The sequence below is a fragment of the Leptosomus discolor genome, chromosome Z, assembly GCF_034619465.1.
Source record: "Leptosomus discolor isolate bLepDis1 chromosome Z, bLepDis1.hap2, whole genome shotgun sequence".
NCBI lineage: Eukaryota > Metazoa > Chordata > Aves > Leptosomiformes > Leptosomidae > Leptosomus > Leptosomus discolor.
In genome coordinates this window covers 7,689,620-7,717,143 of record NC_141419.1, presented here as the reverse complement: position 1 = coordinate 7,717,143, position 27,524 = coordinate 7,689,620, and the positions used below count along the sequence as shown (strand labels likewise).

General features: G+C 52.1%; 2 protein-coding genes across 2 annotated transcripts; one reads left to right on the top strand and one right to left on the bottom strand.

Annotated features, from left to right (window-relative positions):
- Positions 1-7,989: 7,989 nt before the first annotated feature.
- Positions 7,990-12,083, bottom strand: CDCA8 (cell division cycle associated 8). Its single transcript, XM_086479952.1, has 10 exons — positions 12,002-12,083; positions 11,804-11,932; positions 11,542-11,582; positions 10,590-10,665; positions 10,121-10,260; positions 9,736-9,815; positions 9,309-9,407; positions 8,996-9,122; positions 8,445-8,531; positions 7,990-8,070 (listed from the first exon to the last, which is right to left on the bottom strand). The coding sequence occupies exons 1-10, from the start codon at positions 12,081-12,083 to the stop codon at positions 8,032-8,034; spliced, it is 900 nt and encodes a 299-aa protein (XP_086336078.1). The 3' UTR covers positions 7,990-8,031.
- Positions 12,082-13,931, top strand: LOC147413212 (AFG2-interacting ribosome maturation factor-like). Its single transcript, XM_086480023.1, has 4 exons — positions 12,082-12,581; positions 12,674-12,853; positions 12,932-13,050; positions 13,453-13,931. Exons 1-4 carry the CDS (start codon positions 12,082-12,084, stop codon positions 13,518-13,520), a joined length of 867 nt encoding a protein of 288 aa, XP_086336149.1. The 3' UTR covers positions 13,521-13,931.
- Positions 13,932-27,524: the final 13,593 nt, after the last annotated feature.

The window sequence follows — 27,524 nt, the reverse complement described above, 5'->3', positions numbered from 1 at the left end:
TGCAGAGCACTTGGCCCTGCCGCCCAGCACCATCGAGAGGCACCTCCCAGACGCACTGCGTTGGCCATGCGGAAGGGACAAGCGGCACATGGGAGTCACAGCTTCCCAGTGCCACATCATCGTGCGAGTGTTGAATGGTGCCAGTGCAATGATCTACAAATAAATGCTGTTGATGCCTCTGCCATCCCGTCAGGGATTAGTACATGCGGGAGCAATTTGCGTGGGGATGAAACTTGGAAGAAAGGGCAATGCTGAGGGAATACGGTGTTATTTATTATTGCCAGTTGCAAGGGAACAGCAGCAGCCTCCAAGCTTGTATAACTCTGGAACATGACTATTATTAGAACGGAAAGTTAGCAAGCAATTAGCTAATTGCAATTCACATTGTCTGTTGGCAATTATAAGGAGAACAGTTATAAACTCCAACAGATGGAACTCAAATGGGTCAGTTTCTCTTTTATTTTTTTTTCCCCCACCCCCAAAGGGCATCTGCTATGCACTAAACTACAGGTTCTGACCAGGGATCCATGAAAGAAGCCGGTCCTGTGGGCAAACACGCTGCAGGGTCCCTGTAGACAGATTTCCCCGGCTGAGGTGATGCCGAGCAGCCGCCTTCCTGCGCCTGTGCTTGTCAGCAGCAGACCTGCCCCGCGCTCACAGGCGGTGGCTTGGTGGAGCTTGTCCTCTCCGGACTTTCCCAAATGGGATGTCTTCAAGGCTGGAGAGTTCAGCTAATTGCTGTATTTCTTCTCATCCATTTGTTTATGACTCTACAACTTCAGACCATACCTTCTCTTCTTTCTCCAGCCGTGACACAAATCAACGGTGTCTCCCTGAACCTGATTTCTTAACCTTTTGAGGTTATTTGAGGGATCTCCAGTCCCTAGTGCAACTGAGTCAGAAAAGGGATCTCCGCACAGATTAGCAGGAGGTGAAACAGTGCTCTGCTTCCCTTTCAAGCCACAGGAGATAGCAGCGGAGCAGTTCTCACGGGACAGGGATTATCTCATGCCTTTTGTTAGGAATATCTGACTGATGGCGTGAAACATGAGGCTTGAAGTCAAGGGATCACTCGGCGCCTGCTTTACATTTGTTTAAGCCAAATGCAGATGTGCTCCCAACCTCTGCTGCTCTGTTATCCTCTGGATGAGTTTCGTACTTGATGAGCAATATTTTAAAGGATGCTATAGACAGGTGTCTGCTGAATGGTTGAGAAATTGTCATTTACCTATGGGGCGTTTTCTGCTGAAGTACGCCAAGACCCAAGCTGCACGCGTGCAGAACGGTGTGTCTAAGGCCAGAGGCATATGAGTGGCATATGAGAAAGCATGGAGACCCCGAGCGTTGCAGCCTGCAGTGTGGTGGCCCATTTATCAGATTTACAGTGCATGCATGAGCGTGGCACACAGCGCTACTTTGATGCGACGTATGAAAACTCTTTATGCATCTCGGATTCCTTTTAGAGTATGGAGAAGAACAGATAGATGTGTCCTTAAAAATAAGGCATCCCAGAGGGTATTCTGAGGCAAACACTTGTCTAAAGAACCTCAAATCTACAGTCAGACTTTCTGTGGCCATGGAAGGAGCTTTGCTCCTTATCTCCTCTGGATGTTGGTGGTGCCAGTGACTGCAGCAAAAGGAGGACACTGCTGTTTCAGGTCAAGCTGATAGAGCTACAGAGACAGCTGTGGGATCTGAAACAGATTAAGCCCAGCTATATGAATTTCATAAATAATAATACAAACCCACTGCACACCTTAGGCTGATGCTGAACGGAGGATGAGTTGGTATTCATCTTAGAGCAAATGCATTATAATGAAATGGAAACATCGGGTTTTACTTATAAACCCCAGGTTTCCCATAGGAGGCAGTTTATGGAGTGGCCATTTATTAAAGACAAATGTTCTCATTTGAAACATACCTCGTGTAAAGCAGGGGACTGGCTGATGCGGTGGAGCAGTAACTGGAGATGGAGCTTTGCATTTACAAGCCATTGTTTCAAACAGGCTCCGCATGTACAGGAACATGTGATGATAGCTGCCGGGTGCCCGAGTGTCCACCGAGAGCCCCAGCCCGTGCCTCCCACGGCGAGCGCAGACCCACAAGGCGCTGAGTGCCGCGGCCCGGGCCAAACACGCTTACCTTCAGTACGTATTCAACAGCAGGCAGAAAGATAATCCAGCTATCCTGAGTCAGACCAGTCCTGTGCTTAAACAAGGAGGTGCTGGGTGGGGGCCCTGGCCCCACAGGGCTGCTCAGCCCCCGAGTGCTGAGGGCTCTCTGCTGTGGAAATCCCAGGAATGAGAGCTGGCTCCTGCAGAGCATCTGCCGGGGCTGGGGAGGACCTTGTCCAGAGAAGAGCAGGGTAAGAGGGTTCCTGCCTCCACCCATGGATGGAGGGCGGTCTGTGATGCGTTACCTTCTCCCAGGTCCCCCAGATTCTGGGATCTCTGTTTCGGGGTCCTTGCTCAAAAAGCTTCAAAGGGGTCTGCCTTTCAGGGGGCAGATCGTACCCGTTTTAGTCTGTTCCTTTTGAGGCGTGCCAATGTCAGCACCCACTAGCCACCAGCCTGATTTTCCTTTCATTTCTTGAGCTGCTGGTTTTGAGCTGCAGGGCAAACGTTCAATGCTAACTGCTGTTCAAGTCACAGCTGCAGGTGATTCTGCAGTTCACCTGGAAAGATGCCGTGTTCAGTTGATTAATTGAAAAAGTGTATGTTGCCTTTCTGAAACCTTTCTGGCTGGATCCTGGCACCCTGACAAGATGGTGCTGTTTGTTCTTTATTTTCAAAATCAGAAGTCTGGGAAAAGAATGTCCTTCATAGGCAGTAGCAGGTAAAATTGCATGCTTTCTAGAAGCATAAATTCCATTTGTTGCGTGTAGGAGAACTTTCTGGCTCAATGTAGTATGACATTTGCAACCATTTAATTTGAATAAATTCCATTTTTATGCTCCATCCGGCTTTCAGTATATCAGCCAAACCATTCGTAAGGGACAGAATGTAAATCCTGCCTGTGTTCCCCCTCCTGCGCTATCATCACTGGTCTATCGTGCTAATGCCGCTGTTCCTTTTGCTTTCAGAGCTCCCAGAGGTCAGCAGTTCATTTTCTGGAGTCCTGGAAGAAACCATGGCTCCTTTTGGGTGGAAAGCAGCTGTGGAGCAGGAGGGGTTTGGGATCTCTCCCCATTCCTTGTGCTGGGTGCTGGCTGGGGGTGCAGATCCTGCTGAATCGCAAGGCTGGGAGCTGCAAAGGAGGAAACGTGGCCTGGAGCAGGTGAGGTGGCTGCTCTCGGTGAAGGTGCATGAGCAGGGACTGCCCGGAGCAGGGACAGCCCGGAGCAGGGACAATCTCAGCTACAGAAACTGCTCCTGGAGAAGCGATGGAAGCTTTTCTTGTTGGAAAAAACCAACAGAAATGTCTAATCCTTTCCAGCTCTGGGGCAGGCAGCTGTGCCAGCAGCAGGGTGCTTCCTATGCTATGTATCTGTCTTGGGTACAGCCGTGACACCGGGACCCGAGTGCCGGCTGGCGAGGGCAGGCTGCCGGCGTGGCTGGCTGCTGCGGTAGCACCGCTTGAACGAGGCATTGCCACGAGTGGCTGCAAACAGCCCAAAGGTGAGGAGCCCTGCTGCAGAGCTGGATGACTCAAATTAGACACCCGATTATGGCCAGACTAGAAAAATGATCAGTTTTTCATAAACCAAAACAGGTGTCAAACGCCCGTGTCTGGGAGCGCAGCGCCGGCAGCGTTCCCTGGCTCCGTCAGCCGGTGACGGAGAGGGGGGAGAGTGGGTCCCTTGTCAGGGAGCAAGGGTGGAGGGGCCACCAGCGCAGGCAGGGAGGCTGTTGGCCTGGGTCTCGTCTTAGCTCTTGTGAGAAGGTTCCAAGAGCCTAATGTCCTTCCCCGCCCCATCCTCTGCTCTTCTCCATTATATATTAGACGCCACCCTTATTTTTGTAAGCACCCTCTCTAATGACTTGGAATTTCTGTAGCTCTGGTAATTCGGGGAAGGATACTGAAATTGCACGCAGATGTGAGCTATCTAGTGAACGCTGTCGGCGCTGGGGAATCTTCTGTAAAGATGCAGACAGAGGCAAGCTTTTGCTGGGCTCAGGAGCCATCGCTTGGCCTCTGCTAGCGAGAAAATCGAATCCTCTCCTGCAGAACTGCATGTTACAGGTGACTTGCTCCTGGGAATGCAGCTGGAGGAAGGCGTCTATCCATGCTGAGCCTGCCTGGCCCCTGCCCGGAGGGGAAGAAGCAGCAACGCCCCAAAGGTAAATTGTTTCTATCAAGGAATAACTACTTTATCCTCACAGCTCCACATCTGGCCGGGAGAGCAGTGGGGCAAGGGAAATGCATTGCCTGCCTGCCTACACAGCTCAGACAGGCTGGTGACAGCTCGGCAATGAAAATGGTGCGTATTAAACCCTAAATAAAGTGTGAGGAACATGTTTGGGATCAGTAAATCCATCCTGACAAGAAGAAGCAAAGGAATGAAATCCCTTTTCCTAAACAGACTGTTAAGTCTGTGGACTAAATGGAATCTAGTCCCACTGAAAAATGGCTCCTGAAGATTTATGGTGGTGATCTCCCTGCTCTGATCCACAGGGATGCAGGCGAGTGTGTACCAGGCAATAAGGGCAGGGAGCCCTTGGGGAGGGTGAGGTTCAGCTCGGGAGTGGGGGTCACATTCCCCTCCTTGAAATGTTCAGGTTTCATCAAACCCACTATGTCCATGTACATTTACAGCCGAGTTCATCACGTTTTGCATTGCATTCCCTCATCAGCCATTTATCATCCCCAAGAGGCGGCTGCAGCCAACTGTCCCCCTGACTTTCAACAGACTTGTGGGCCTTTCTTCTCTGCGTAAGTGGTAGACTTAAGATAAGCCCAGGGTCTCTTAAACATGCCTGCCTCTGAATAAACAAAGCAGGCATGATGTGTTACAGGCTGCGTTACCAAGAATCAGCCTGCTGAGGAGAAGGGGACTCTTTACGACTCTGTTGATGCTGGAGAGTCACTCGTCCTCAAAGGATGCTGGGCAGGCTAGGGAGCCTGCTAGGCAGCTCGAGCACACTCACATCACAGCATTTGGAGGCAATAATTAGAGGCAAAAACTACCTGAGTGGTCACAGTGCAGGCAGCAGCGTAGGGAGGAGCCCAGGGGATGCATGTGCTGCTGCTCAGGTCTGGGAATGCAGGACTCTGGGTCTGCTTCCGGGGAATAAAGACAGCCCCGTGCTCAATGCAAAACATGATCCAACCCAGCTCGCTTCAGCTTTGCACAGTTAATTTCCCAGCAGGTTTCTGCGCCCGCTCCCTCTGCCGAACCACCTGCTCCAGCAGATTCATATTTTGCAGAGAAAGCTTTTCAAAAAAGATGAGCACCTGCGCAAAGCCTGCAGGCAGCTGCTGTCTGGCAGCTCCGGGGACACCCAGCAGTTGTCCTCCCATGCGTGAAGGCAAGCACTGGCAACGGGAGGCTGAGCATCGCCTCCCCGATCGGAACATCCCTCCCTCCACTAAGAGTCATCAGATGCTCCTGAGTGCCCTGGAACCAAAGAGCGAGCTCTCCCTTCCTGAAGACCAGTTGGGTGAGAAAGCAGTAATGCTGCTCAGGCAGCAACACCTGCAGAGGAGGCACACAGAGCTCTGTGTGCCATGGAGAAGGTCAGTCCTGTGCTGCCAGCCTCATGGCTCAGTGCCTGCATGGTGCACAGCCCTGCACAGCGAGGTGCTTGAGGCTGTGATCTGCAGAGGACAGGGCACGGGATGAGCCTCAGGGAATGTTCCTTTCTGGACTTCATTAGGACTGTGAGCTTTTAGCCAGTTTTTGGGCCGAAATGGGGGTGATATTTATACTCGAAATTTTACATTACATCACCAGGGTATACGTGGGGGTGGGGATGACTGTAGACAATCTTATCACTTATGTTAATGCCACAAAGTCTGTCAATTTACACCTGCATAGGGGGAGGTAGTGGCTCCTTTTGTTCAGGGCAAAGAGAATGGGGGACTGAGACCACGAGGCCTCCGCCCTGTCTCACACTCCTCCGGACAATCCACATAACACCGGATATCGATCTTGTGATGGTTGCCCCCTGCCCAGTGCTTGCCACTTCGCCCAATACTGGATTTCATGCTTCCAGGCATGCAGCTACACAGTGTACCTGACTCAGACTTTGTAGAGAGAGCGCAAAGTTAATCCCACAGTGACATGCTCGCTTTTTAAATCCATGTGTGAAAGCTCTTCTACAAACTTTCGGCCATGCCACATCAAAGATTTACACCAAAGCGTTGTTACCTCGGAGAGCAACTTTTCCCAGTGTTCCTTCTTGATCATGCTGCAGGCTTGGCTTTTGCCAAAACCAGAACATTTCTAAACCTAGAAAAATTCCCAAAGTCTCGACATCCTTATTTACAGCCCATCAAAGAGGCTCAAATCAAGGACAAAAAGGTGTCTCTGGAAAGAACAGAGTGCCAGCTAACAAAGAAACAGGCTCATTTTTAGAAAAAAATCTTAGACAAAGTTAGAGAAGCAAAGATCCTTGCTCTGAATGCTCTCTTAACACGCCAATTAAAATGTTCTCATGTTAGTTTCCCTGCTGAAACAGAGGAAGGATTATCAGGTTGTCTCTTGCAGATGCCATTTTACATGCACAGTCCATACAGGGTAACGCCCAGGAACCAAAGCGAACCATGCTTTTATGGGATTCCATAGCCCCGTCCAACAGACAGGAGAAGAGTCCTCTCCCACCTTGTGCCAGCACAAAGATTCACAATAAAAATGAAACCCCAGGTTTTGCACGAGAGGAGTCTTTCGAGTTTTAATACTTGGGCAATCTTCCCAGGGAGAGCCAGTGCTTCAGAGAGCTCTGCTTTTCCAGGCTGTTTAGAAGCAAGATGGTGGTTGTAGGGAAGCAAGTGCAAGACTTCTTCCCTGCTTCCTTCTGCAAGGAAGTGTTAAGCCAGATGAGTGCTCCTGCTTGCATTTTAAAATGCACACAGAGTAACCCTTTCCCAAGGGGCTACAGCTGAAGTTGAATTTCCATGAATTTGAAGCGGAGCAAGATTTCTCTATTTTCCATAAGCAATGGGGAAACAACCACTAATGACTGAGGAAGTGATTTTGTTCCATTCAAACAGCATTTATTGGATGTGGCTCTTTGTCAAAGTTGAACTGAATCGACTCGATTTAGATGAAAAGCAAGGGCAAATCAGCATTTTGACTAGTCCGAGCCTCCTCCTTCCCTGTCTACGCTCAGTTCCAGGAGTACAGTTTCTCCTAAAGATTTTGAAGGGTGTGTAGGAAAAGCAGAGTTCTCTCACGTTACAGATACTCCAGTAGTTCTACGGTTACTCTCAGCAATCCAGCGAAGCAGCAGTCTAGCTGACTGATTCTGTGAAGTTAAAGTACCTGTAATCTTTTATTTCTTTAAAGCCAAATATGTAAGTTGACTATAGAACCCTCAAAGCCAGTTACAAATACAATGGCTGCTAAAGGAATACAAGGACTGCTATTCATGGCAGCCTCATGAACTACAAGAAGCTTTCCATTTAGCCCCAGGCACCAGCAACTTGCCTTCAGGTATCTCAGGTACTATACCGAGACAGTCATCACCTCATAACCACAGTTGCAGAGGAAGGACGTGCCTGGAAGGCAAGGCAACAAGGCTGCTCTGTTGCTCTCTTTGCCCAGACAGAGAGGAACTCCAGTCACTCCTGTCCACTGCTTACGTCTCCTGCAAGATACCACAAGAGCTTTTCTGCCCAGCTTGCTGCTCTGCAGGCCCAAGACAATGGTATCTTGGTCTCAACATTAAAGGAACTCAGAAATAAAGGTTTTTTTTTCCTGAAATGCAATTTATTCTAATCCCATTACATATTATAAGTAGAAAAATCAGTTAACTTCCATTCTGTAAATCAATGGAAGGAAGACACAAATTAGAACAAGAACTAAAGACAGCACTCCTAAATGTAGCACTCTATTTACAGAGGGATGGCAATGCTCATCGAGTTTCAGCTCTAGGTTTTTGCACCGCTACAAGCTTGTGCGAGACGAACCTAGAAAGGAAAGGAAATTAATCAGTACTCGGGGAGACACTGTTACACCCCACAGCCACTGTTGGCTTCTGCCTGAAGCAGAGGGCCCTTTCAGTTTTGGTTCAGTTTTTCAAAACACTGGCAATAGCTCAAGAGGTGCACAGTGTATCCACAGTTTGTATTAAGCCAGATGTGAGGTAAAGCTACCGCCCCTCCTTCCCTTCCAGTTCATGCTGCTTCTTGACCACCAAGATGAGCCAAAATACAAGACAAGGGGGGGAGGGGGGGGGCGGAAATCAGGAGTTTGTTACAGCTGAACAGTCCAGTGAGTAATGACAGAGTGAAACGTTGCCTTACAACTGCAGGTCATGACTGACAAAAATACCCAGACTCACCGATAGCTTCTTCACAATTCCTTGGGCCTCCGGATTCAGACGAAGAAGATTCTTCTTGGTCAAATCACTCGCTGTTAAACGAATGCTCTGTGAAAAAAAAAAAAAGAAAAATCACCCAAATGTTATTTTTTCTGTTTGGTCAGCTGTAGTAGCTGGAAGCAGAAAAAAGTTAAATTAAAAAAATAAAAGTAAATAAAATCCAAGCATAGCAGGAGACCACGTGCAGGCACAGAACTACATTCAGCTTGACCAGCAGCTCATCTCATACCTTCCTGGCAGGGCACCAACACATTACTGCAGCAGAAGCTACTTTAGATGTTACTTAAATGCACAGCAAAACATCACTCTACATCCTGCTCGGAACAGCTGGAACAGCTCCCACTTCTGAGCAAAAGCTTTAAAGGTTCTTACGCTAGATCAGTCCCCTGATCAGCTGCAGTGGCACAACTAAAGAGACAAGAAGTGCGGATGAACTGGAACTGGCAAGGCCCCCGAGAAGGTACAAGCTATCCCTTCAGGCCAGATCTTACAGATTAAACTTCCCGATTTACCTCCCCTCCTCCGACAGGGACTGTAATGAAGATATCGTTGCTGTCAGCAAGGGGGCTGCCGTTGGCAGAGACGGTGTAGACACGTTCGTTTCCCGCAGGCGTGCGCAAACCCGGCGTCTTGAAAATTCTGAAACAAACAGTTGCAGGTAAGTAATCTCCCTGCAGTGGCTCAAAGCACTTTGATTACAAGCCTTTCGTTTCAGGTTCAAAGAGCCACTAAGGATTACCTTGCGGATAGATGACGCGCGTAAAGCAAATGGCAAGGCAGTCCCCTACAGAAGGGGAGGACAGAGAAACGTAACCGAACACAAACCTGGAATCAAATTTGGGTGTGATCATGGAGGTACCTCCCCGAGCACTGAGATCAAGAACTCTACCATTAGCTGGAGTGATAAAGTTGGTTTTGCTGGATCTGTTAGAGGGAAATAAACAAACCCCTGCTCATAAGAACACTTTTAACAAGTGTCCAAGCACTACCTTAAAGACTTGAATGCGGTTATCGCCACAGAACACCAGAGGTCCCCACTAATCCAAGGCAAACCCCAAAGCCAGGGGTAGCTGCGCATCACAGGAGTCACCCGTCTTCCATCTACTGTCGGATCGCTGACTGTTTCCTATAGCACGGCATAACCACCTCAAGCAGCCTCCTGACCCACACTCCGTTCCATTTAGGAGTTCAGTTAGTGCCAGACACCTGTTCTCCACCTCTGAAATCCAGTGGAAAACACACCCCTGGTTACCTTTTGTTCAGGCGCATCACTCTGGTTGAAGCGGCTCTTCTGCTCCTGGACACTGGTGGTTTTTTAGTGGATGCCTTCACCTGAAACACACATTGCTCTCCACATCAGTTACTTCCCTCTCGTGTGACAGCTGAGTCCACGATGAACAAATGCTTCCACACAAAATGCTGGCTCAATAGGCTCCTTTTTATGGCACAAGAGTCCAGACACAAACACCACACCAGCTTCTGAGACCTTCTCCTATTGCCATGAGGTTCAGGAAGCGACCCCTGCTTTGGAGTCCCCCTCAGAGCATCCTGGCCAGCTATGGTATCATGGGCAGCATCTCAGTAAGTAGTTTGTATCTTGGGAGGGAATAAAGTCATCACAAAGAGTAACTGTTTACCTTTCCAGTTCTATGATTAACGCTTTCAGCTTCCAGCTCTGGAGGACACTGGCTGTCGTGTTTTGCTTTCTTCGCCGCAGGAAGCAAAGGAGGGTCTGCTTCTTCTTCAATAGCTTCAACGTTGCGTTCAGATTTTTCCACTAGAAAGAGAGAGTGTTATCTAAGTTGAAAATAAAGAACTTCACCCCAGTAGTTAGCAGCAGAGGCAAACAGTAAACAACCACAAGCATTATGGCAACAATTTGCTTCTGAAATCCAAATTCCAGCATAATCCAAATGGTTGACAGAGCACCATTTTGAATTATTTTGAGTGTTTTAATTATATTAAGTATAGCTACTGCAGATAGCAGGGATAAAAGTAAATTATTTTCCTGTCTTTACATATATTGAGGGACGCAAGTAAGAACTGGATTATTATTTACAGTACGTAACCATGGCACGCTTTCATCTCACCGAACTCATCACTGACCTTTCTTGCTGATTTCTAAAGGAGTCTGGGTAACTTCTGCTGTTAACTTGTTTATTTCTGTTATCTCCAAGTCTGTCTAAAATTAAAAACAGTCACGACACCATTAGGATTATCAGCAGCACACAGCTCAGGGAAATCCAAGCTGCATGTCGCGGTTGAGACGGACAAAGCGACAAGACAACAAATCTCTTTGAAAGCCTGGCAGTACAAAAGCCTGTTCATTTATACTCTCTTTTCCCTTAGCTTTCCCAGAGGTGTCTCTTTCTAATTGGTTCAGAATTGTTATGCAATCTTATCATTTGTTATTTGCACAGTTCATTATAACTCAGCTCTTCTGCCAAAAGGACATGTATGCCCTGTCTTGTAGTCGACACTTTCTCAGGACTCGCTCATCTTGCAGCTGCAGCTCTTCTTGCTCCTCTCTGTTCTCTCACGGGTAGACGGGAATCCTCTCAAGGTCAAAGTTGTCCTGTCCAGGGGCCTCAGTCTGGCTGAGATCCCCCACAGTTACGGAGCAGACCCCGAATTATTTTACAGCCAGAACACCTCTGTGTTTTCTGTTGTGCTCAGGCTGGGACCGTTCGTGTTATTCTGGAGGTGACAACAACGTGCGAGGCCTGCGTGCTGCTCAGGAGTAACGTGCCTTGTTTGGCAGCCGCACGTGTGCTTCACCGGCGCCCTGCTGCTCAGCCATTCGGAAAGTTTTTAATATCCTGAGAGCGTGGGCTCTCGGGGGCTGGTGAGGAAAGACTAACGAGGAGCAGCATGAGCATGCGAATCCTCTATTGGATACAACAGGATTCTCCCCCTGTTAAGTCCTAAAGCAGCATTGGTGAAAGTACTTACGTGACCTCTGTTATCGCAACACTCCTGCAGACTCAGGAAACCCTTCGTTTCCTACATGAGTACGTGAGGGCACCAGAAAACCTTAATGCTTATGCTGGATACCTACCGTTGCTGCCTCTTCCAACACCTTTGTGCTTCCTCCTTGAGCTAAAAGAAAATATTTTTTAAGAAATCAATACATATCGCGACAGCCTATACAGGATACACAGGCATACTTTAACACGTCACTGCTAGGGCGCGAGCAGCCCGCGGGTGGTGGGGGTATATTCCCGACAGAGCATCCCGGCTGCTCCCTCGCTCCGGTCGGTCTCCCTTACCCAGGGGCAGAGGGGCCCGCCAGCCCAGCCCCCGCCGGCCCCGCCCCGTACCCAGGTAGTCCAGCCAGTTCATCTTGCGGAGCGCCACCGGCAGCCGCAGGATCTCCATGTCGTACAGGTTCTCCACCTCCTTGACCAGGCGCTCCCCGTTCGCCCGCAGCTGCTCGATCCGGCTGCTCACTGCGGGGGCACACACGGCTCAGTCACGGCTCCAGGCCCGCTCCCCGCCCCCCGCCCGCCGCGGCCTACCCTCGCGGTCGAAGTCCTTCAGGAAGGCCGCCAGCTTCCTGTTGCGCGCGCTCGTGGCAGCCTTCTTCCTCCTGGGAGCCATGGCGGGATCGGGAGCGGGAGCGGGATCGGGGCCGGGGCTGGTACCAGTTACCGGGAGCGCCGCCGCCCGCCGCGCTTTCAAACCCAACCTCCGCTGCCCCCCGGCCAATCAGAGCTCAGCGCGGCGCGGCCAATCGGGGCTCGGCGCGGCGCGGCCAATCGGGGCTCGGCGCGGCGCGATGACGTCGAGGGCCGGCGCAGCGGTTCCGGGTCGGCGGGTCGCCATGGCAGCGGCGCCGGCGGCGCTGCGGGAGTGGGCGGCGGCGCTGCGGGAGTGGGCGGCGGCGGTGGCGCGGCAGGACGCGGCCTGGCGGGCGGCGCTGTCGGCCTGGGCGCCGCTGCTGGGCTCGCTGGCCGGGCTGGCGGCGCAGATGCGGGCGGCGCAGCGGCTGGCGTGGGGCGGGTCGCCGTTGGGCGCCTTCGACGGCCTGCGGGCGCGGCTGTGGCGGAAGCAGCGGGGCGCGGCCGAGGCGCTGCTGGAGCAGCTCGGCGGCCGGCGGTGAGGCGGGGGCGGCAGCGGGGCCGGGGCCGGGGCCGGGCCGGGCGGGGGGCGCGGGGCCCCGGCTGAGCGGCCGCCGCTTTGCCGTGCAGGGCGGAGCTGCGGGCCGTGCGGGACGCCGTGGGGGCCGGCGTGGCCGGCGTGCTGCGGCTGTACGAGGAGCGGGCGGCGGAGCTGGGCCTGGAGGCAGCCCTGCGGCGCGGACCGCGCTGCCCCTCGCTGGCAGACGCGCTGGAGGGGCTGCAGGATGTGGAGCGCTACTACCGGCACCTGTATCCTTCCGCTGCGGGGCTCTCCGGGCGGCGCCGACGGGTGCCCTTTTCTCGTTCTTGTCCTTATCGAGTGCGAAGGTACCTGGAGAGCAAGCTGCTCCTCCTGCGCATCAGCTGCGACAGCCTGGCGGACGTGGAAGCCCTCCCACAGTCTTGGGAGAGGATTTTGGAGCGCTACAAGGGAGACGTTGTTCAAGGTAGTTCCGCTGACAGCAGAGCCGAAGGGCCTTTCCTTGAGCTCCAGGCTGCTGCTCAGCCCTGGAGGCCGGAGGCCTGTCTCTGACGTAGGCCCCGAGTCCCTTGCTGTGTCGGTCTCAGTAGCAGCGGGTGACCTTGCTCGGTTTGCAGTTGATCTTTGCGACCCGCTCTGAGATCTCGTGAACGACTTTGGTCGTAAACAGTCGCTGTTGCACCCCTGGCACAGCTGGAAGCGACATCCTTCCTCGCAGTGTGATGAGGGGCTTGGGACCCGTTTCACTCGGCCTACTGAGTTAGTCTTACTTAGAGTTTCCTTGTAGAAACAAGTTACGTTTTTGTGGGTACAGAATCCAGACGAAATGCAGCAAGCTAACGGGCTTGGTTTTCTCCTTGCAACTCAGATACGCTCCTTAAGATCGGTCTGTTTGTGGACAACCATCGAGAGCTGTGCTGCTCCCCGGGCTCCTGACAGAGAGCGGGAGGGACTGACGTTGACCGTCTGGTACGTTCCGCGAGGACCACACGAGGCTGACGAATTGAGGAACCTTTATGGGCGCTTTTTGGAAGCGGAGTGAGTTGGGTACCTGGCTGCAGCAGGAAATGCTTGAACTGTTTCATTTTCTAGTGGAAATAGGCTTGGTGCCTGACAAAGAGGCTGAGATGAACAAGCCACGAAGATGGAAGGTCGTCTTCAGCCGCGGAAGTTGTCCTTTGTTTTGCCTGCCACGGATGTTTTGGCCGCTGAAGAAGACGTTGAGACTTGAGGTGCGCTGCAAATAAGGGGCATAACCTAAAGTCCAGTAGGCTGATGCCATGTAAGCAAGATGTTTAGGTACCGTCCTGACAAATAAATGAAAGATGTCAAATCAGGGCTTGAAAACAGTTTGCTCTCGTGCCTCTGAGCATTGTGTTTGCTTTCATCCCACCTGTATGTCGAAGGGGAAGGAACAAATCTGGGTTGAAAATGTAATTGTGGAGGTGCTCAGAGACCCGAGTTCTGATGCAGGCAGTGCTTGAGTGTGTTAGAGTACGCTCCTCTGATACCTCTGCCAGGGCAGCCTTAAAAGCTCTCGCTCTGTGGCAGCAGCAGCTGCTGGCAGTTCTGGGGACGTCTGTCATTGGCCTCTGTGAGGCTCCCAAAAAGCAGTGGGATGCCTGTCTCCAAATAACATACTTGGTAAGAAATTGGAGCTTCTCAGGGAAGGTCAGATGAAGAATCGTGCGTGGACAGGCTGTAGGTGTGCTCGTGCTCCCCGTTTTTAAGGCGAGGCAGGTCTCAAGCCCGGACAGTCCCTGTGACCACCGGAGGGCACTGCTCGGCCTGCCGAGAGGCACCCGGGCGACTGGTGGCTGTGCCGGCCGGCGCTGCCGGTGCTCCCGCCAGCTGGCCGGTCTTCGTGGGGCGGTGCTGGCTAGGCAGCTGGAGTTGCAGAGAAAAATAACGTCACCCTCTTGGCGTTGGCATGGCTTGCGGGCTGATGACGCCAGCGTTGGCCAAGGGAAGGGCGCTGAGCCTGGGGAGCGAGGCGGGTTCTGCTCCTGCGCGTACGGGGCCGGGGGCTGGTGGGGTCTCAGCTGGCTTAGTGGCGCTGCTCGGCTGCTGAAGGGGGGTCCTTTGTGCCTGCGTGCTCCGTGCTTCGGGACCCTGGCTGCTCGCTGGCGCTGCTCCTGCCCTCCAGCCGGCTACGAGGGGCTGTGGTGGCCGGACGGGTGCCCTCGGCCATGCATCCCCTCCAGCCCCCGTGTGAGAGCACAGCGTCCCTGCGTGCGGGGGTCTGCAGTGCGACTGTTCTGAGCCGTTCACTTGGCCGTCTCCTTCCCAGGAGAGTGGGAAATGGAGTCCTCCTCCTCCTGCTGCCTCAGCTAGCGATGACGCAGATGATGCAGTGAAGATGCTGGTTTGGCAGATCAGCCAAGGGTGCCGTTTGTTTAGCAAATGGCTGTACAGCAGCCTCGGTGCAGACGCTTCTGCATGCGAAGCGCTTCCCGTCCTTCTTGAGTGGCGCTGTCTCACCGTGACCCGTCACTGACTCATTTTGTCAGTGTGCTGCTGATGCCGTGGCTTGCATCACAGCATCAGTTCAGGATAAGGCATTTATTTTCCTGTCCACAGCCATGAGCAGTTTCATCTAGTTTCCTTTTCCAGAGCTTTGATTCCAGCCGCGAACTCCTCCCAACTCTAGAACTTCACGTCCCGTGTTTAGGTTGCAGTCAGTGAGGCAGCGCAGGTGAACTCTTGGCCGCTGCCTGCTGCCAGCGTTCAACCCGGGCGTCTTTCCTAGGGACATCACTGGCATCTGATAGCGAGTGTGTGCTGTGGGATGGCCTGGATCGCAGCAGGTTTAGGCAGGCGCCCTCCTAGCTGTCTCTGGCAGCTGAGTGCTGGCGGCTGCAGAGCCACCGGTCTGAAATCCATCCGACCAACAGGGGTTGGGTGTTGTCCAGCGAAGAGCAAAGGTAGCGGCGGTCGCTGCCATCCATCCCCCGTTCCTCTTCTGATTTGGTTCTGAACCCGCGGCCAAAGTGCAGACGTGTTGCCTGTGCTGGGAGTGTGCTGCCAAGGTAGGCGGCTGATGGCGAGCACGCACGCGCCTCTGTCGGTGCTGGTGGCTGTCACTGCAAGGAGTGACCTGCGCAGGTCTGGTTTTGGGTTGGGGGATGAGGGAGAGGAGGCCAATGGACAGAGAGCAGCTGCACGGCCTTGCGTTTGTTACCGGTGGCTTGAAGGGCGTAAAGGCGTATGACTGTAGCGTGTCATCCTTGCTCAGGCCTTGACCTGTCATCATAAAGCAGTAAGTCATGGTGTGTGGATGCAGAATTGTGTTTACATGTGCACACGCTGTAGAGCCCTTCAACACCCCTCTTCTCTGTCAGCCTGCCTTTAGTACAGCTGCATAAAGAACGAACGGATTGAAGTCTTGGAAGGTCTTCAGAACAGTTCGGTGGTGGTCCTGCCTCTCCCGGGCGTTTGGCCCTCTGATGTCAGGGCTAACAGCAGCCCTGCTAAAAGAGCTGAGAGAGCTTTCTGAATTAAAAGTGGCCATGACCTGGCTCTGACTGAAATGGGGTGAAGGAGGTGCTCGTTGAAGTTTTGGTGTGATTAATTACTGTTTCTGGCTGATGGGCCATGTCATCAGTCGCATTTGTCTGCAGCGTTCTGGAAGGGCACGGCTGAAGCTCCGCATCAGAGCGCTCTAATTGGATACAACTGTGGGTTTGTTCCGTTTCGGGATCTGGATATCACAGCTCAGGACAGCTGCCAAGGTCCCCGGTTGCTAACAAGAATGTGGTTCCTTGTGTGTCTGAGACTCCTTCAGCCGGCGTTCGCCAGGGAGTCTGCGGGTTCGAAGGTTCCCACCGCGAAGCCAGCCAGGGTGGGCATTCAGTCAAGTGTTTGACTTGAGAGCACTCCCGTGGGAAGGCCGCTTCTCTCCTCCGGTGCCCCTGACCCCGGGCCGGCCGAGTGGGATACCTGCATGCCGACGGCGGGGATATTGTTGGGTGGTGCCGTCCCAGGCTGGGCTCCGAGGAGCCAGGGCAGACTGTCTGCACAGGCGCTGCTCTTCCTCCCCACATCTCTCCCTCATCCCGAAGGTCCCTGGCTCACTCTCGGTTTGTGTCTGTGCCTGAGCTTTCCAGGATCAAGCTGTGACCTGGCCCACCGTTGGCAAGCCATGTCTGGTGTTGTCAGTGGAGGATTTCAGCATCTGTCTGAGTACTGGGACAGGAGGGAGGCGAGTGAAAAAGCCGCATCATCGGCCTGGCAGGCAGCGGGGTCCTCTCCAGCTGCTGGGGAAGCCGAGTGCGGGGACAGGGGGCTCCAGCCCGTGAGACACCCGCAAGAGGCTGGTGGCGAGGGCAGTGTCAAGGACTCTGAGTCTAACTGGTAAAATACATACACCTAACCATAAAAATAAGTCTGAGGGCCTTTATTTTTGGAGCAGAGCTCTTAAGTGTTCTTGAATGGAGATCTGTCTTTCAGGAATGCAATAAAACAAAGCTAGCAGCTGGAGCTACCTTGTTAAAGTAAAATTTTCAGGAAACGCAAAGCTCATGCTTTGATTTTCAGCTTTACCTCCTGCTAACTTAATTTGCAAATGGTTATTCTTCACTTACAGGGAGAGCACAAACTGAAATCAGTTACTGAATTTGAATACCCACAAACATTTATAGACCGCATCTGACTTCTGTATGGCTAGTTTGCTTTCTCATGTAGGGTGGAAGTTAGCTTCTGATGCACTGGTGTCTGCACAGTTCTGCTTCAGAAATGAGGACCCGCTGTGGGTAAGTCCAGACCTTGAAAAGAAACTTATGCTTTAGCATAAGCTCATGGACTTCAAACAGATTTCAAAATTGAATTTACTAGAAGGGTCCATAGTTAGGAAGAAGACAAAGGTTTTGGCACCTAAATTTAAGTGTAAAGTGAGCCGAAGGCAGAAATACATGATAAAAAGCTGTGTGAGTCATTTAATAAAGCAAGCATGGGTTTCACAAGCCCCTGTGGTTCTTTGAGACTTTCATCTTGGCCTGAAGCAGAACTCCTTTGTGATTTTGCAGGGCCCAGGAGGCTACGTGAGTGCTTATCCCCTCGGAAATCAAACAAGCATCCTCCCGTCTACGTTAATGGGATGTGTAGCTCTGTTGCTAGCGCCCGGCTGTCTACGCTTTGGTGTCTCTCTAGTGCGCCAGACCTTACCACAGCACTTGCCCTGTTGAGTGGTTGGTGAGCTCCAAGGGGAGAACAATCTGCTAATCCTATGGACGTGCATTGAGTGGGGACACGTCTGGCTGAGAAGCAGGGATGCGCTTTCCCGCCATGCGGACGTGCTCAGCACAGGGTCAGTTGTCTGCCCTTGCAAAGATGGGCACAAGCAGTTATTTGGCCAGCTGTTTGCCACTGTGGTTTATCCCTTGTTGCTACACCTGACAGAGGCTGTTCTCATCCCTCGCCTCCTCTGCCAGTCCTGCATAGGTTTTACTTCAATCCTTCCTTCCTGCTTTTCCCCTCAACCCCTTCACTCCTCCTCCCTCCTCCCGTGGAAACAAATCTACAGTAGGTGTCTCTTGAACTTGCCTGAACTCCTTGTCCCACGCACCTTCCTGGCTAATCCTTTCCAGATGTTCAGGAACTTCTGTGTTTAGCGGTTTTAGTCAAGTTCCTCATTCGTTCTCAGATGGAGCAAACATTGTATTTCCTAATATTATTTGAAAAATAAGATTGCTCATGGCCTTCTGAGAAGCCGTTGCTGTCTCAAAATGCAGTGTTTTAAGCACCACTGCAGCCTTCTACCCCCAAACTGGAGCACAACAGGTATTCATAAATGGCAGAGGAGTTTTGTTTTCTGTAGCTGACTCTGCTCCATGGCTGTCTACGAAGTCTTTTAAACACTCAGTACTGCACTTGCACCCAGGCAAGCGGCAGGGCGGTTGGCTTGCAATTTCCTGGGAGAGCAGAACGGAGAAATGAGGAGATCTGTCCGATGCTCCTCTGATGGTGACCCAACAACAGAAAGGCAGTTTCTGTGCCCATCCTCTCGTCTAGTTTCCAGCATAACTTTGGGTTTGGGGAGATGGCTCTTACTTCAGCCAGGGGATATGGTCAGTGGCTTCTTGTGCTCATGCTCTCCAGGTGACCTGTGTGTCCTGTCTTGGTTGTCGAGTACGTCAAGCTGCACGGAGCCTCGTGGTTTGTGCAGAAAGGCTGCATTCCGCATGGGCATCTGGGGAAAAGGGCTGTCTGTGCCCTAGAGTCCAGTGGGACGATGAGATTTGTAAGATTGGAAGCAATGCTCGGCCAGTTTACAATCCTGGAGACTGCCTCTCCAGCACAGCCTCTGGCTTGTCTTGAAGTCATGTCCCGTGGTTCCCCATGTGCCTCCAGTGGCTTTTCATCCTTCCCCACTGCACGCCGTGTGCAGTGAGGCTTGCGTGGGTTTTGGCTATTGGGAAGAACCTTTAGGCTGTTCAGTGGGACTTGGGAAATTTCCGTCTTTTTTCCTTCCATTTTTCCTTGCGTTGGCATTCACCTAGCATGTCACGTGTTGATTGCAAAATGCCGGCGGTAGGAGGGTGGTAGGAGTGACCTCCCCTAAGTTCAGCTTCTTGTTATGGAATGGTTTTGTGCCATTGGCAGCCTCGGATCCAGAATGGGTACGTGCTGGTGGGACGAACCTGCATTGTTGTCCTGTGCTCCCGCTGGCTCCACAGTTGCCATTGCTTTCCCACACAAGCAGCGCTTACAGAAGTATTAAGTAGCTGTTTAATTTCACACCAAAGCAAAGCTCTGTGAGATTTGGTGCTCCTTCATCCCCTGGCGTACCACAGCTGCCTTCCTCACTGGGGGCTGATACAGGATGGCTCCCTGTTGCTGCTTCTCCGCAGTCTGGACAGGCTCTAGGCCACCTGTGGAAGGCAGGGTGAAGACCATCGAGCCGGTAAGTCTCCTAACCATTCTGCTACGTGAGGAATGAATCCAAGAGCCTTCACAGTCCATTAATCTTTTCCAATTCCTAAGAAAGCAAATGATCTCCTCCTGCTCCCATAAATTCAACCTCTCTCTCTCCCGCTTTCCCCCCAAACAGTGTTTGAACTGTTCGCCAAGAGCTTTATTAAAAACTACAAGATGTAGTTTTGTTTCTAACCGAATCCCAATCAACTGTGTTAGGTGGAGGAGAAACATTTGGTGCAGTCAGCCTTAGAGCATTTTTTTGCCTAGTCCCTAGCCACTTGCCAGCCAGAGACCAGACTTGCCTTTGCCCTAAGCATAATGGGACCTTTTCTCCTGAGGTTGGGAGCTGCATTCAAGCCGGTCAAACCTTAGGGCCTCGTTTCTGAGAGCAGCTGGCAGTGAGTACTGGGAGTAACTTGCAGGGATTTATTTAGCAGAAGGGAAGCTGCCCCTGAGCCGGCAGCGTGGTCCGATAACGCCTCCCCTGACTCGGCGTGACCTGGCCTGCTGCTGTGCTTCGGAGTGGTGCTGCTCCCTGCGATGTGCTGCTGGCCCCGGGAACAAGCTGTGCTGTGCCGCTGCCAGTCCAGGCGTCTTCCCCGCCATCCCCCTTTCCTGCCCTTACCGGGAGGTTTCTGAAGATGCCGCAGACCTCGCTGCCTGTCCTCTCAGTGTGGCCCCAGCCAGTGACACCTCTGGGGGAGGTGTGGAGCCACAGGTGATCGTCCCCAGCTTCTGGCACGAGCAGAGAAGCTGCGGCCCGTGCTGGGAGGCAGCGACTGAGGGCGGCTGTGGGCATGCTGGGACAGCCAGGGTGAGGACGGTGGGGTCTCGTGGCGGGTGGCTCCGCACAGAAGCACTGGTGGGGTGTGCGCCGGGGTCCCCTCCAGCAGCCGTGCGTCACCGCCATTCCTTGGCACCGCGTGCAATGTGTCACAGCCTTCTCCTTCTCATTTCCTAATGTTCCCTCAGTCTGAAACCCATCAAGCAGTGCTGAGAAAAAACATTTGCAGAGGAAGCCAAAGCATAAGTAAGCAAAGCTGTTCCTTTGGCTGAATTCCTCCAGCTTGTTGTGTCCCGCTACTTCGTTTGAGCAAGAAGAGCCTGCACCTGAAGAGCCTGCACCTTGTGCACCTGAGCCACGGGGAGAGGACAGCAGCGTCAGCAGTCTTATTTCTTGCCTTCACTGGCAGAGAGTGTCACATCCCTGGTCTGGAAATGAAAGGGTGGCTCCATTGTAATGCAAGAGGAATCATGATTCTGGAATAAATCCTACTATTTTTATTGCTTCGGGTGTCTGAGAAATAAAATACCATCGTTCATTTCCTTTCTTTACAGGTCACCCTCAAAAGTGGGTTCTACCATCTCCCTTTCCTGATGGAGGAACTGAAATGACTTAGAAGTTTGAAGAGAGCTGATCTTGAAAGCGAAACAGAAAACCAGGGGCTGGCCCATCAGGAATTGTAAAGGAAAGACCTGCCTGTGCCAGGCTCGAGACAGGGGGAAGTGCTGGAAGTGGTATCCTGAGCTGTCCAGGCCGGTTCTCTACGCAGCGCTTCCTTCTCTCCAGAAACCTCCACGTTGTTGTGCAAAGTGAGGGAGAGCTCACCTGGTGTGGCTTTCCCAAGGAGAACTTGGTTTCGTGGTACGGTTTTGGTACGTCTCTGCCTAAACTGTAGGAAAGAGGGTGACAGCAGGTTATGCAAGTGGGAGGATGAGGCTATGGAGTGTGGCTTGCCCAAAGCGTGTTTTTAAACTTAATAAATCTACGCGTGAGTCAGATGTGAGGAGCAGGGGAGGTGAGAAGTAAGGGATGGAAAACTCCGGAGAATTGTACACAAAGGACAAGCACTCTGAAGCAATTCTGGAGCCGGGGAGCCTGCGCTGATCTGTCTGGAGCAGGGGCCAGGAGGGCATCTGAGGCAGCAGCAGAACAGTTCTGCTAATGAGGAACCTGAAAGTGAGCCCGTGCTGCCATTCGTGTTAGTCACGTCTGCAGTCAGGACTTCAGGTGGTCCGAGCCCCCCGAAGTGTCGGGGTTTGGGCAGACGTTCCCATTCCCGTGCTGCCTCACGCCTGGCAGCTGGGGGTCCCACATCCCCCTGCCCGAGGCGCGGGGCGGTGGGGAGCCAGCGATGTGGAAAAACCCCAGAGGCACCAGAGGAATAATCCAGAGCAGCTTTGGCTGGACACGACTCCCCCAACTCTAAAAGGCTTTTTGGTTGAGTTTAATAAGATTAGTCTGTAAGCTCCGGAGATGTCAGCTTGCTGGCAGGTCTGTGTTCAGTAGTTCCTCACGCGCCAGGGAATGCTGTTGCTCATTTCATTGGCCTTGACTTTGCTGGATCAGGCTGTTGCTTTGCTTCTCAATTAGCTGCATCTGCACAGCAGTAACAAGCTGGAGATTAGAAAGCCCAGAGAGGGGTGCAGGAAAGTTCACCCGTGTGGAAGGGAGCTCCCCCCGCCACCCACCTGGGAACACTGGGGCTCTGCGCCCAATCTGACCCTGTCCCCACCAGGAGCTCTGCCGGGGTCCAGGCCCCCCCTTATCGCTGCAGCAGTGACACTGTACAGCTTGTTCCGTAGCTGGGGAGCGCGTGTTCTCTAAAGCTCCAGTTTAGGTCTGTGCTGACATTATTGAAGCTACTGGTAATAAAACATGTCACTACAGGAGCCAGGGCCACATCTGATCCTGCAAAGGGAAAGCAAAAACACCAAACAAAATGCAAAGAACTCCAAAAAAATCAAACCAAACACGTATTGACAAGAGGGCTGGATTTCCGGGGGTGCAGAGCGCTTGGCCCTGCCGCCCAGCACCATCGAGAGGCACCTCCCAGACGCACTGCGTTGGCCGTGTGGAAGGGACAAGCGGCACATGGGAGTCACAGCTTCCCAGTGCCACATCATCGTGCGAGTGTTGAACGGTGCCAGTGCAATGATCTACAAATAAATGCTGTTGATGCCTCTGCCATCCCGTCAGGGATTAGTACATGCGGGAGCAATTTGCATGGGGATGAAACTTGGAAGAAAGGGCAATGCTGAGGGAATACGGTGTTATTTATTATTGCCAGTTGCAAGGGAACAGCAGCAGCCTCCAAGCTTGTATAACTCTGGAACATGACTATTATTAGAACGGAAAGTTAGCAAGCAATTAGCTAATTGCAATTCACATTGTCTGTTGGCAATTATAAGGAGAACAGTTATAAACTCCAACAGATGGAACTCAAATGGGTCAGTTTCTCTTTTATTTTTTTTTCCCCCACCCCCAAAGGGCATCTGCTATGCACTAAACTACAGGTTCTGACCAGGGATCCATGAAAGAAGCCGGTCCTGAGGGCAAACACGCTGCAGGGTCCCTGCAGACAGATTTCCCCGGCTGAGGTGATGCCGAGCAGCCGCCTTCCTGCGCCTGTGCTCGTCAGCAGCAGACCTGCCCCGCGCTCACAGGCGGTGGCTTGGTGGAGCTTGTCCTCTCCGGACTTTCCCAAATGGGATGTCTTCAAGGCTGGAGAGTTCAGCTAATTGCTCTGTGGTTTCATTCGTTTACTCTGCTGTGGTGGTGTTTGTTTAGTAGCCCTGGAAAAGGAGAGAGCAGAGCAATCCATCTAAACTATGTATTTCTTCTCATCCATTTGTTTATGACTCTACAACTTCAGACCATACCTTCTCTTCTTTCTCCAGCCGTGACACAAATCAACGGTGTCTCCCTGAACCTGATTTCTTAACCTTTTGAGGTTATTTGAGGGATCTCCAGTCCCTAGTGCAACTGAGTCAGAAAAGGGATCTCCGCACAGATTAGCAGGAGGTGAAACAGTGCTCTGCTTCCCTTTCAAGCCACAGGAGATAGCAGCGGAGCAGTTCTCACGGGACAGGGATTATCTCATGCCTTTTGTTAGGAATATCTGACTGATGGCGTGAAACATGAGGCTTGAAGTCCAGGGATCACTTGGCGCCTGCTTTACATTTGTTTAAGCCAAATGCAGATGTGCTCCCAACCTCTGCTGCTCTGTTATCCTCTGGATGAGTTTCGTACTTGATGAGCAATATTTTAAAGGATGCTATAGACAGGTGTCTGCTGAATGGTTGAGAAATTGTCATTTACCTATGGGGCGTTTTCTGCTGAAGTACGCCAAGACCCAAGCTGCACGCGTGCAGAACGGTGTGTCTAAGGCCAGAGGCATATGAGTGGCATATGAGAAAGCATGGAGACCCCGAGCGTTGCAGCCTGCAGTGTGGTGGCCCATTTATCAGATTTACAGTGCATGCATGAGCGTGGCACACAGCGCTACTTTGATGCGACGTATGAAAACTCTTTATGCATCTCGGATTCCTTTTAGAGTATGGACAAGAACAGATAGATGTGTCCTTAAAAATAAGGCATCCCAGAGGGTATTCTGAGGCAAACACTTGTCTAAAGAACCTCAAATCTACAGTCAGACTTTCTGTGGCCATGGAAGGAGCTTTGCTCCTTATCTCCTCTGGATGTTGGTGGTGCCAGTGACTGCAGCAAAAGGAGGACACTGCTGTTTCAGGTCAAGCTGATAGAGCTACAGAGACAGCTGTGGGATCTGAAACACATTAAGCCCAGCTATATGAATTTCATAAATAATAATACAAACCCACTGCACACCTTAGGCTGATGCTGAACGGAGGATGAGTTGGTATTCATCTTAGAGCAAATGCATTATAATGAAATGGAAACATCGGGTTTTACTTATAAACCCCAGGTTTCCCATAGGAGGCAGTTTATGGAGTGGCCATTTATTAAAGACAAATGTTCTCATTTGAAACATACCTCGTGTAAAGCAGGGGACTGGCTGATGCGGTGGAGCAGTAACTGGAGATGGAGCTTTGCATTTACAAGCCATTGTTTCAAACAGGCTCCGCATGTACAGGAACATGTGATGATAGCTGCCGGGTGCCCGAGTGTCCACCGAGAGCCCCAGCCCGTGCCTCCCACGGCGAGCGCAGACCCACAAGGCGCTGAGTGCCGCGGCCCGGGCCAAACACGCTTACCTTCAGTACGTATTCAACAGCAGGCAGAAAGATAATCCAGCTATCCTGAGTCAGACCAGTCCTGTGCTTAAACAAGGAGGTGCTGGGTGGGGGCCCTGGCCCCACAGGGCTGCTCAGCCCCCGAGTGCTGAGGGCTCTCTGCTGTGGAAATCCCAGGAATGAGAGCTGGCTCCTGCAGAGCATCTGCCGGGGCTGGGGAGGACCTTGTCCAGAGAAGAGCAGGGTAAGAGGGTTCCTGCCTCCACCCATGGATGGAGGGCGGTCTGTGATGCGTTACCTTCTCCCAGGTCCCCCAGATTCTGGGATCTCTGTTTCGGGGTCCTTGCTCAAAAAGCTTCAAAGGGGTCTGCCTTTCAGGGGGCAGATCGTACCCGTTTTAGTCTGTTCCTTTTGAGGCGTGCCAATGTCAGCACCCACTAGCCACCAGCCTGATTTTCCTTTCATTTCTTGAGTTGCTGGTCTTGAGCTGCAGGGCAAACGTTCAATGCTAACTGCTGTTCAAGTCACAGCTGCAGGTGATTCTGCAGTTCACCTGGAAAGATGCCGTGTTCAGTTGATTAATTGAAAAAGTGTATGTTGCCTTTCTGAAACCTTTCTGGCTGGATCCTGGCACCCTGACAAGATGGTGCTGTTTGTTCTTTATTTTCAAAATCAGAAGTCTGGGAAAAGAATGTCCTTCATAGGCAGTAGCAGGTAAAATTGCATGCTTTCTAGAAGCATAAATTCCATTTGTTGCGTGTAGGAGAACTTTCTGGCTCAATGTAGTATGACATTTGCAACCATTTAATTTGAATAAATTCCATTTTTGCGCTCCATCCGGCTTTCAGTATATCAGCCAAACCATTCGTAAGGGACAGAATGTAAATCCTGCCTGTGTTCCCCCTCCTGCGCTATCATCACTGGTCTATCGTGCTAATGCCGCTGTTCCTTTTGCTTTCAGAGCTCCCAGAGGTCAGCAGTTCATTTTCTGGAGTCCTGGAAGAAACCATGGCTCCTTTTGGGTGGAAAGCAGCTGTGGAGCAGGAGGGGTTTGGGATCTCTCCCCATTCCTTGTGCTGGGTGCTGGCTGGGGGTGCAGATCCTGCTGAATCGCAAGGCTGGGAGCTGCAAAGGAGGAAACGTGGCCTGGAGCAGGTGAGGTGGCTGCTCTCGGTGAAGGTGCGTGAGCAGGGACTGCCCGGAGCAGGGACAGCCCGGAGCAGGGACAATCTCAGCTACAGAAACTGCTCCTGGAGAAGCGATGGAAGCTTTTCTTGTTGGAAAAAACCAACAGAAATGTCTAATCCTTTCCAGCTCTGGGGCAGGCAGCTGTGCCAGCAGCAGGGTGCTTCCTATGCTATGCATCTGTCTTGGGTACAGCCGTGACACCGGGACCCGAGTGCCGGCTGGCGAGGGCAGGCTGCCGGCGTGGCTGGCTGCTGCGGTAGCACCGCTTGAACGAGGCATTGCCACGAGTGGCTGCAAACAGCCCAAAGGTGAGGAGCCCTGCTGCAGAGCTGGATGACTCAAATTAGACACCCGATTATGGCCAGACTAGAAAAATGATCAGTTTTTCATAAACCAAAACAGGTGTCAAACGCCCGTGTCTGGGAGCGCAGCGCCGGCAGCGTTCCCTGGCTCCGTCAGCCGGTGACGGAGAGGGGGGAGAGTGGGTCCCTTGTCAGGGAGCAAGGGTGGAGGGGCCACCAGCGCAGGCAGGGAGGCTGTTGGCCTGGGTCTCGTCTTAGCTCTTGTGAGAAGGTTCCAAGAGCCTAATGTCCTTCCCCACCCCATCCTCTGCTCTTCTCCATTATATATTAGACGCCACCCTTATTTTTGTAAGCACCCTCTCTAATGACTTGGAATTTCTGTAGCTCTGGTAATTCGGGGAAGGATACTGAAATTGCACGCAGATGTGAGCTATCTAGTGAACGCTGTCGGCGCTGGGGAATCTTCTGTAAAGATGCAGACAGAGGCAAGCTTTTGCTGGGCTCAGGAGCCATTGCTTGGCCTCTGCTAGCGAGAAAATCGAATCCTCTCCTGCAGAACTGCGTGTTACAGGTGACTTGCTCCTGGGAATGCAGCTGGAGGAAGACGTCCATCCGTGCTGAGCCTGCCTGGCCCCTGCCCAGAGGGGAAGAAGCAGCAACGCCCCAAAGGTAAATTGTTTCTATCAAGGAATAACTACTTTATCCTCACAGCTCCACATCTGGCCGGGAGAGCAGTGGGGCAAGGGAAATGCATTGCCTGCCTGCCTACACAGCTCAGACAGGCTGGTGACAGCTCGGCAATGTAAATGGTGCGTATTAAACCCTAAATAAAGTGTGAGGAACATGTTTGGGATCAGTAAATCCATCCTGACAAGAAGAAGCAAAGGAATGAAATCCCTTTTCCTAAACAGACTGTTAAGTCTGTGGACTAAATGGAATCTAGTCCCACTGAAAAATGGCTCCTGAAGATTTATGGTGGTGATCTCCCTGCTCTGATCCACAGGGATGCAGGCGAGTGTGTACCAGGCAATAAGGGCAGGGAGCCCTTGGGGAGGGTGAGGTTCAGCTCGGGAGTGGGGGTCACATTCCCCTCCTTGAAATGTTCAGGTTTCATCAAACCCACTATGTCCATGTACATTTACAGCCGAGTTCATCACGTTTCGCATTGCATTCCCTCATCAGCCATTTATCATCCCCAAGAGGCGGCTGCAGCCAACTGTCCCCCTGACTTTCAACAGACTTGTGGGCCTTTCTTCTCTGCGTAAGTGGTAGACTTAAGATAAGCCCAGGGTCTCTTAAACATGCCTGCCTCTGAATAAACAAAGCAGGCATGATGTGTTACAGGCTGCGTTACCAAGAATCAGCCTGCTGAGGAGAAGGGGACTCTTTACGACTCTGTTGATGCTGGAGAGTCGCTCGTCCTCAAAGGATGCTGGGCAGGCTAGGGAGCCTGCTAGGCAGCTCGAGCACACTCACATCACAGCATTTGGAGGCAATAATTAGAGGCAAAAACTACCTGAGTGGTCACAGTGCAGGCAGC